At 35.3% G+C, this 10670-nt stretch overlaps 1 protein-coding gene across 1 annotated transcript; it reads right to left on the reverse strand.

Annotated features, from left to right (window-relative positions):
• Positions 1-524: 524 nt before the first annotated feature.
• On the reverse strand, positions 525-5183 carry LOC127794702 (uncharacterized). Its single transcript, XM_052325949.1, has 6 exons — positions 5094-5183; positions 4601-4803; positions 3887-4109; positions 1607-1735; positions 724-850; positions 525-679 (listed from the first exon to the last, which is right to left on the reverse strand). The coding sequence occupies exons 1-6, from the start codon at positions 5181-5183 to the stop codon at positions 525-527; spliced, it is 927 nt and encodes a 308-aa protein (XP_052181909.1).
• Positions 5184-10670: the final 5487 nt, after the last annotated feature.

Consider the following 10670-nt stretch of genomic DNA (forward strand, 5'->3'; position numbering starts at 1 on the left):
AACTTTTTCAACTCCTCCTCGACAGCATCCAGCTGAAATTGAAGAACGCCGACTGCACGACCGGCCTCATCGACCTGCTTCTTCACCCTTACAGTAGCCGTCTCCATAGCCTTCTTAACTTCTCCAGTTATCAACTCTCGAGCCCGGCGCAACTCCTCTTCGTGATCTGTCTTCATCTAGGAAAGACGAGTCACCATATCGACCTGGAGCAAGTGGCAGTCCGTGGCAAGTTGGAGCACCTGGTGTTTAACCTCATGAAATGCGGTCGACAAGCCAACAACTAGTAACCCTCTTCGATTTGATGATGGATCAAGATAAGCGTCAATGAAGAGGTCACTTCGAAACTCTGGGTCCTGAAACGAAACCAAGCGTCCACCATTCTCGATAAGACTCGAACCACAGGGTGATTGAACCTCCCCATCAGGACCCTTCTGATGCTTTTTATGCCGGGCCAGCTCTTCAGAAATTGTAAGCTCCCCAGGGCCAGTGCCCGGAGTCGTGGTCTCAGCAACCATAGTAGCAGGTTACGCGGTAGGAGCAGTAAGTACCAGCGCAACAAAAGCCCTCCCAGCTGCCTTATCTGCCGGAATGGAGCCTAACGCAGCTTTACCTCTCTCCTTGCGAAACATGTCCATCTCTTCCTTGATATCTTTCTTACCATATGCGGAAGCCATTCCTCCTACAAAGCACACAAGCGTGAAGAGCAATCGAATAAGTTGTCACTCGCAAGGTTCACAGAAACCCCTACACCTACCTCATTCTTCCTGTTACTGACAAAGCGAGGAAACCTTGGCCCAAAGGGGATCTTTATAAAGATCGTTGAAGAACACCTACGACACATCCCACATATCTACCATCACCAAATCGCCACTTGTCATGCATCTAAGGGATCACCAGTTACCATCTAAATAGCACCCTCATCTTCCAGGAAAAACGTCTCAAATCCCGAGGCCACGCGTATCGTGGGTCGGCGCATAGAAAATACTACTTTGCTTTCAAGGTCAGGCCGACCTCGAAATGACTCTAAGATTGCCATTCAAGCAATGCCGAAATCAGCTCGACTGACCGCCTCGGTCACACTTAATTCGACCCTCCAAAACTAGCACATGCAGTAAAAACTGCCCAGGCTTCATCTTTTTAGCTCTAATGCTCGTTACTCGAGCATCCGACCTTGAGGGCTGTGGACCGTCCGGGCCCAATCTCGGCCCTCTTCTTAAGGCCAATCTCGGCCATCTTCTTAGGCCCAATCTCTACCCTTTCTTTAGGCCCAATCTCAACCCAATCTTGATCCTCTCTCTGGACCTAGCCTTGGCCCGGCGCCAGCCTGTATCATTGCGACTCCCACTAAGTATCCGCGCGGCTGCCTCAGATCCTGTCCTTATTAATGGCGGATCCCGTCCACATTAATGAGGGTTCTGTCGCCACCATGCTACCATATGGGAACCTCCATCGACGCCGGATAGTCAGTCCCATCACCTGTAAACACACGACGCATGTATGTAGGAGGACATCTCCTCTTCCTATATCAACCAACTCTCTTAAAAGCCAAGGTATGTTCTAACCTTTGACTTACTGATATACTGTTTCTCTTTACTCTTTTACTTACTTGAGTGTCAGAGTGCTTGCAGGTGTCAGCCGCCCTCCGGACGGACTCGTCGCCGAAGCCCGGGCCTTGCCGCTGCGATCCCGCTTCCAATCGCCCTCTTTTGATCAGGAAGGAACATAGTGTATTCTCCTGAAAATTGAAAATAGCACATCTCTAAGTTTTATTAATTAAGAAAATTATTTTATTAATTTAATAATTTTCTTTAATTAACACTTTTGAAGGAGATTGCTGTTAGTTTATGTACTTATGTAAGTTGTGATGATCCACCTTGCTGATTTTCACTTCCCTTCGATGGATTCATCCGAGTCCATGTGCTCGCTTTTAGCCCGAATTGAAAAAATATTTAATGCATCCATGATAGCATGATATATATATATATATATAGTTAATATGGTATTATACTTCAATAATTAGTTCTATTTAGATTTGGAATGTATGACACTTAACAAACTTTAATATGTTTAAAATAGAATCTATCTTTTAAATTAGCATACAAGTTATTTATTATGATCATATTACTTTATGAGTCTTTCTACTTTACCCGAGAGTCTCACAGAGTAGCTTACTAAGAGAGGCTAAAAAGATAAAAATACTCCTCAACCAAATACAAATTTACCCCATTCCTTATTACAACCTCCCCTCTCATTTCTCTCATTCCCATGGAAGTCACCTCTAGCAAGCTCCAGCATCTACTGTTGCCTTGCTGCCTCGCTTTGCGTATCCGATTGTCGACGCGAGGCGGCATGAAGAAGAAAGCGAGGCAGCATTGGGAGCTGAAGCTTGTTGGGAAGGACGACCATGGAAATGGGAGAGAGGAGATGGGAGGTTGTAGCAAGAAATGAGTAAATTTGCATTTGGGTGAGGGATATTTTTGTCTTTTTGACCCCTCTTGATAAACCTAGAGTTAGGCTGTCGAGCAAAATAGCATTACCCTTACTTTATTAACACACTTCAACTCAGAAGTATCAAACTACATTTATATCACATTGTGATTGATCCCCTCTTCAGCGGTCGTAGTTGAATGATCGAACAGATGGTGGGCAGACCCCGACACCTTTTCTTGGAGAGTCCCATCCCCAAGCAGGCTGAGTCGTCGGACTCAAAGTCGTCGATTTTGGCCTTGGAGTAGCAGATGTAGTAGAGCTTAAAGGCTCTGGCAGTGAAGAGAATGAAGGTAGCACTCGTCGCGAAGATGCCCTCCTTTAACCTCTTGCATAGAGGATGCCTTATCTTGGTGTGGTGGTAGTTTAAAATTATGAAAATTATTTAGCAACGGGCATATATATCCATCGCTAAATATTAAAAAAAAATAGCCATAAAAAGACCAGTCGCTAATTCTATCGCTATATTAAAAAAATTTAACTACGAAATATTCATCACTAACCTGTTCGTCGTTAAAAAGTATTTTTCTTGTAATGTTAATATCTTGAAAATCCTCTAAACAACGCAGAGTGGGCCGTTCTTCAACTGAGGCGGAGTATCGTTCTCTTGCTAATTCTTCTGCAAAAATCAGGTGGTTGCATTCTCTTCTCTAGGAACCGGGTATACCTGTACGGCATATCCCAATAATTTTTTGCGACAACTTAAGTGCAACCTATCTCACGCACAATCCTGTCATGCATAGCAAAATGAAGCACATAAACACTGATGTTCACTTTGTGTAGGACCACGTGCAGCAAGGGCGACTTAAAGTTCACCATGTCTCCAAGAAAGATCAATTAGCAGATTGTCTCACCAAGCCTCTACCCAAGCGACGTCATCTTTTGCTTCGTTCCAAGATTGGCGTAGGGTACCCCAATCTTGCGGGGGCGTGTAATGGAGCATATTTGATTCGAACTTAGATGCTCCAATATGTTCCAATCCTCAAGGCCATTATCCCAGCCATTCAAACTTAGCTAAAGATAAGAATGGTCGTATTTTAAATTCAAAACTCCCAAATGTATTTTTGCTGGTGTATATATTTACCTGTATCTTGTACATCATTAGGGGGGTTGAATAGAATCAAAACAAAAACCTGTTGGCAGAATTCTATGATTATACTTCAAAAATTAATTCTATTTAGATTTGGAATGTTTGACACTTTAACAAACTTTAATATGTTTAAAATAGAATTTACCTTTTAAATTAGCATGTATGTTATTTATTAACACACTTCAACTCAAAAGTATCAAACTACATTTATATCACACTGTGGTTGATCCCTTATTACTTCAGCGGCCGCAGTCGGATGATCGAACAGATGGTGGGCAGACCCCGACACCTTTACTTGGAGAGTCCCACCCCCAAGCCGGCGGAGTTGTCGGACTCAAAGCCGTCGATTTTGGCCTTGGAGTAGCAGACGTAGTAGAGCTTAGAGGCTGTGGTGGAGAAGAGAATGAAGGCAGCACCCGCGGCGAAGATGCCCCCCTTCAACCTCTCGCATGGAGGATGCCTTATCTTGGTGTGGTGGTAGTTTCCGGCTGCTCCCGCCAGCAAGCATGCTCCAGCTATCAAAAACGTCACCCTGCACATACGATCCACCATATATATATGCAAATTGATTCAAACGTTATGGCACACCGACAATGTGCTACTTAGGTTTGGATGAGCTCAAGGATTAAGCTGAATCAAAGGTGACTCGGTCACTTTAAATTATTATTATTTTTTTCCTAAGATTTCAAACTCTTAACCTTACGAGCCAGATCCAAATCAATCACTCATATAAAAATTTTTAAAAAATAATTTTTGGGGTAACTATACAAGTCTTCAAATCAATACTAAACTATGATAATTAATGATTTTAATTCGATCTGAGTGATTCAATTTTAATATATGTTAGATATCTGTTTTTGGGTCTAAGGCAATAGACTTGATCATAATTAAGTTGGTTTCGATCGAGTTTATATAAAACTTAAACCAACCCAAACTCGTAAACACCTCTATTAAGAAATAAACTATACATAAAGCAAGATTAATAGTTTAAAGAAATATATTTCGTAAAGTGATCATACATACCAGGAGCTGATGAAAAGCACAATAGCCCAAGTCCTGGAGGCGCCTTGTCTGAGGGCCTTGCCACAGCACAAGCAGCCACTTGCTACCATTATAAGGATTTGAGTAGCCACAAGAGACAGGAAAGATCCCACTCCCAAGCCGGTTGCAATATCTGTATCATAGATGCAATGGGTGCCGGTTTGATCTTCATAATATGTCAGCATCTGTCACAATAAATTAATTAATTATATGGCAATAACATTACATAGACAAATTAATCAAATTGGCAGCATATGTACAATTGATGCTGTCGAAAATATGATGGGTCTTTCTTTTCGAAACGAAATTTTGCGCTTATGCTCGTGTGCTTGCTTCTGAGCCAAATGGATAACATTCAAGTTGTATGAGACGCAAACAACTTTTGATCGCATTGAAAACAAACAACGGAAGAAGAGCAACGCGAGGAGGAAGATTAGCGAGGGAGGAGCAGAAATGATGATGATGATGAGCTCACTTTAGTCCTCTTCTGCTCGGCAGCAACAGCAAGTGCAGAAGCAGCAACATCCAGTACAAAAGCAACCGCAAGGACCCCTTTTGAAGCCATGTTCCACTGCACCCATAAAAGCATCAAACATATATATATATATATATATTTATAGAGAGAGAGAGAGAGAGAGAGAGAGAGAGAGAGAGAGAGAGAGAGAGAGGCCTCAATACCAGATTGAGAAAAACTTCTGGGTTGGTGTGACAGATCAATAACAAGCTTAATTTGACCTCTTCGATCTTGTAACATGCATGGGCATTTATACATATACAGATGTGGATGCCGGATAAACCCAAGCTTATTTAGTTACGTTGAAGCTCTGGCAAATTGATAAGGTTAAATTTCGGAAAGCGATGTGTTCGTCCAGCAGCTACAGTCTTCCAATTAAAACCTTTCCATAATTCATCACAAGAATAATAATGTAATTATTATATTGATAGCATTTTTGTTTGTTTACGAACTGAAAACATGATCATTCAAATCAAACACCAATGAAGTTAAACAAAATTCAAATCCAGCCGCAGCATAAATGCTACCAATGTCTTATGAATTTGAACTTTGGAAATTAATTAATTAACAATGCGTTGTTGCGAGACGGATAGGAGACAGCCGTTGTCCTAAGCATGGATGTGAACGATACGGGCGAGGTTGTCGGAGCATGGAATTTTTTATAAGAAGATAAATAAATATATATAGCACATAGGACATATAACGGCAGAATGAATATTGAGCAGAAAGACAAGTACGTACGCATGCTGTTGTGTGAAATTGATGCTCAATTTGTTTGTCGGACTTTGATGAACGTCCGACTTGAGGTGGAATATCCGGCCGGACGACCGGCCGCCGTCGGCACGTTTCTTAGAGACCTTCGTTGTCTGCTCGTTGGGTTTGATGAGCAACTGGGTCGTGCTGTCTGCCACCATGCATGGCATAATTAACAAAGAAATAATAAATAACCTTAATTTGTATTCATTAATGTATCATTTTCAACATTGATGTTCAGTCAGCAATTAATATTGGTTTGGGATCCTAAATATAATATATAAATACATTACAAGAAATGCGGTATTTAGTGACGGAAAAAACTATCACTTTTTAGCGACAGATTAATGACGAATTTTCATTGTTGAAGTTTTTAAATAATTTTTTATTTAGTGATGGAATTAGCGAATCAATCTAGTGGCTAAAAAAAAGAAAAAAATAAATTAAAAATTAAAAATTTGGTGACGGACATACCCGTCTCTAAAAAGGAAAAGAAAAAATTTTAAATACAAAAGCCGCTAAAAAAAGAAATAAAATAATTAAAAAATAAAAACTTTAGCGATGGAATTCGTTCGTCGCTAAAACATGGGAAAAAAATAATATAAAAATTAAAAATTTAGCCATGGGTGCTGCCCGTCGCTAAAAAATGAGAAAAAAATAATTTTAAAATTAAAAGTTTAGCGACGGTTGGACCGTTACAGAAAAAGGGAAAAATAAATTAAAATACAAAATTTAGTTACGGGACTTGTTAAAAGAAATTAAATTTAAATTCAGCGACAGGCGTGTCAGTCGCTAAAAAATAACAAAAAAACTATATGTAAAATACAACAGCAGCTAAAAAAAAATAAATTATATAAAAATAAAAAACCTTAGCGACGAGGTTTACCTTTCACCAAAACATGGGAAAAAATAATGTAAACATTAAAAATTTAGCGACTAGTGTTTCCCGTAGCTAAAAAATGAGAAAAAAAATTAAAATTAAAAGTTTAACGACGGGTAGACCCCTCGCAAAAAGGGGAAAAAATAAATTAAAATACAAAATTTAGCAACTGTATACACCCGTTGCTAAAAGAAATTAAATTTAAATTCAGCGACGGGTGCATCCGTCACAAAAGAACAAAAAAAATAAATTTAAAATACCAAATCTGATTAAAAAAAGAAATGAAATAAAAAAATAAAAAAAATAATTTTAAAATTAGAAGTTTAGCAATGGGATATACCCGTCAATAAAGAAATTTACATTTAAATGTAGCGACGGGAAAAAACCATTGCTAAAGACAAAAAATTAAATTAAAACTTTAATGTAAAGTTAAAATTATTGTTCATTAATTCACAAAAATTATTAAAATATGACATTAAAAATTAATTTCAAAATAAGAACAAAATTTTTCGTTGCTAATATAATAATTTATAAATTTTTATTTAAATTAGTAATGAAATAAAATTAATAAATATTAATATTAATATTAAAATTAAAATTAAAATTAAAATTTATTTCCATGTACTAACATTAATATTAAAATTAATATTCATTAAATAAGTTTTGAAAATTTTGAAGTGTAAATATAATTTTTGAAAATTTGGAAGAAAATATGATAAATATATATAATTTATGCACTTTAATAATTAAAGAGACTTTTAGATCGGCTGATTTGCGTGCTTGTATAAAGATTCTTAGTGTTTGGAGGTTGGCGGTTCGATTCCAAGATGCAACATTTGAAATTATTGTTGGGATTAATATCCCAGCGCTGCCACTCGACGTGCGCACGAGGGGAGGATGGTGGCTGGTGCGCGTTCAATTTTGGGGAATGCATTGAATTAATTATATATTTTTTAATTGTGATAATTCAAAACTTTCGTTATTTTGATTACATTTATGTACTTGTATTTATCTTTTTCTTTTGCACGTTAAAGTAAAATGGTTAAATTAAATTAAAAATAAAGACATAAAATAAATTTAATTTAAAAATATAAATAAATAAGTGTAATTAAAAAATAAGAATTTCAAATGAATGTACAAAAAAAAAATTGTAATAGTACATAAATAAAAATAGTATATGTGCCCCATATATGTATACATTTATTAAAGATATTGATCTTCTTTATTGAGTAATATGTTATCCTTTAACGAATACTCATCTTTTTAAATTAATAATATGCAAATAAAATAAAAATAATATCCACGATATTCGGATGATACGTTTCACTTATTTTTAATTTCATCATTAACTATATGATATCATGCTATATAATTCATAAACTTAGTAATGTTGCTAAAATTAACCTTTAACAAAACATTAATCAAAATTTAATGTGAAATTCATAAAATATTTAAATTAATTTTAAAATTTGAATTGAACATGAATAAATAAGACATTCAGATCAGCTCATGCACGAATGACTCGCTTGCTAGGAAAAGGCATGAATGACTCGCTTGCTAGGAAAATAATAATTCCCAGAAATAAGTGTATATTTTTATTAATAGTGGAGTAAGAAGTACACATTAACGGATACATAATTTTAATTGTAATATCATATATATTAAAAATTTATGTTTAATTAGGTAACTATATTTTTGAGTATGCTACACTCTAATTAATTGTATAATTGAGATGAATAATAATTTTTGATAATATTTTAAGTATTTTTATTGAAAAATATAAAAGTAAGACTACAAAGTCTTTTTTGCTACTATATTATATCTATATATATTATTTTACTCATTTGAACAATAATATAAATTTTTTTTTTAATCAATGAAATGATATTCAACTTCATTTCAAAGAGAGCACTTTTAAATAGATGATTATTTATTTTGTTTTTCTCTTAAGAGACTTATCTTATCCAGAAAATAGGTTTTCTAGCAATAATGCTAGATGATACAGCCTCCTACAATATTTGTATGGCATATATATATATATATATAACACTTGCTATTGCTAAGTAATACAAAAAAAATTGCTTCATTCAAAAGAGATAATATGAGAATTCAACTTCTCAGTTACAATATTTCTCGATTGATACAAGACTTAGAAAATAAATAATAATAATGAATGCAACAATAACATGAGAAAAATTATATCAATTTAAAGCATGAGAGATAAAATATAAGAACTCGTAATTTATAACACTTGAACACTTGTAATGAATGTTCTCTAACTCTATAATTAATGCTGCACTATCCAAGTATTTATAGTTGACGGTTGAGTTGCATTAAATGCACTTGTTAAAAATAATTTTTAGTTTAAATAATATATATAATTTAAAACTAAAAATTAATTAGTCAAATAATTTATGTAATTATTATTATTTATAAGATAAAACTATTGAACATTTAAAAATAAAAATTAATCTTCACCTCCCATTTTAAAATTAAGAATAAACTTGCATACTATTGAAAAATATTTTAATTAAAAAATAATTTGTTTCCTTCTTCAATCATTGTACTTCAAGTACTCTTTAGTGTTTTATCGCTATTTTTTTTTATTTATCTCTTATACTTATTTTTTTAATTAATGTGAAATCGTAAAATCAAATTAATATCTATAAAAGAATTGTCGACGTTCGGAATTGGTCAACAGAGATTTGTAGGCCCATATCGATATGGTAGATCCGAGAGAGGAACAGTGAGGTATCCGGTCCGATTTGCTGAGCAGCCAGCCCGTCCCTGCAAGGTATTCCGAAGCTCAAGTTAGTGAGCGAGTAAGCAAGTGTATCGGGTGTTTGTAAGTTCGCGGAAAAGAGTACATACCTCAGCCCTCAAGAGGGCTGGTCGATATATATATGAGCAGAAACTTCTTTGCATGCTCCGTACTTGTACAGGCGATGGGATGGAATAGCCGGCGGGGGCGTCCCTACTGCGGCGAGGTGTCGACGAGATCTTCATTAATGAGGATGAGATCTTCCATTAATGGGGATAGGATCTGAGGTGTATGTCCAGAAATCCATACGTGGCTATAATGATGTTAACGCCAGAAGGCCAGGATGGGATTGGCATGGGTCGGCCAAATGGGCGGAGAGAATAGGCCTGAAGGGTCCAGTCAGGGCGGCCCTTGGCCTGCCGATATGCCGCGACACACGCCCTTTCTACAATGCGAGTTGACGGGTGATTAGTGGTTAATTTTGTAAAAATTTTGTTATAATTATACCCTTCTTTTGATCTTAAAAATGGCTTAAATTAGATATTAATATATATTTTATGGTTATATGCAACTTTAAATTGAAAGATGAATGAAATGAAGTTCTAAAGTAAATAATAATAATATATAAAATTATATATAATACATATACATCCTTATATGTATGCATATAATATATATATATATAATATATAATTAATAACATTAAATTATTTTTAGGCATGAAGAATTCAAGCCCATGAAGACTTAAAGTCCATGAAGAATTCAAGTCCATGAAGAAATCAAGCCCATGAAAAAATCAAGCCCATGAAAAATTAAAGTCCATGAAGAATTAAAGCCCAATTTGAGCAACCCATGGAAGATATTATTTGGAGAAAGTCCAAGAATTATTTTTAATCCTAATGAAGATTAAAAAATCAATTTATAGAAATCTATTTTTATTTTTTATGTGAGAGCTTTATTAGATGTGTTTTTTAACTAAAATCCATTTAACTATTAGGTGGATATTATAGCTAAAATCCATTTAACTTTATGAGTGCTTTATTAGGTATGTATTTTAGCTAAAATCCATTTAATATTAGGTGTGTATTATAGCTAAAATCCATTTAACTTTAAGTGTGTGAGTGCCCATTAGATATAATTATGT

The sequence above is a fragment of the Diospyros lotus genome, chromosome 2 (genome assembly GCF_014633365.1).
Source record: "Diospyros lotus cultivar Yz01 chromosome 2, ASM1463336v1, whole genome shotgun sequence".
NCBI lineage: Eukaryota > Viridiplantae > Streptophyta > Magnoliopsida > Ericales > Ebenaceae > Diospyros > Diospyros lotus.

Excerpts from the sequence above, each read along its gene's own strand:
- LOC127794702 (XM_052325949.1), bottom strand. The coding sequence starts at position 5,183 with ATGGCTTCAAAAGGGGTCCTTGCGGTTGCTTTTGTACTGGATGTTGCT. Across the intron at positions 851-1,606 it reads GCAAGCACTCTGACACTCAA|ATATGTGGGATGTGTCGTAG; the intron begins GTAAGTAAAAGA and ends TGGTGATGGTAG. Across the intron at positions 680-723 it reads GGTTTCTGTGAACCTTGCGA|GAGGAATGGCTTCCGCATAT; the intron begins GTGACAACTTAT and ends TGTGCTTTGTAG.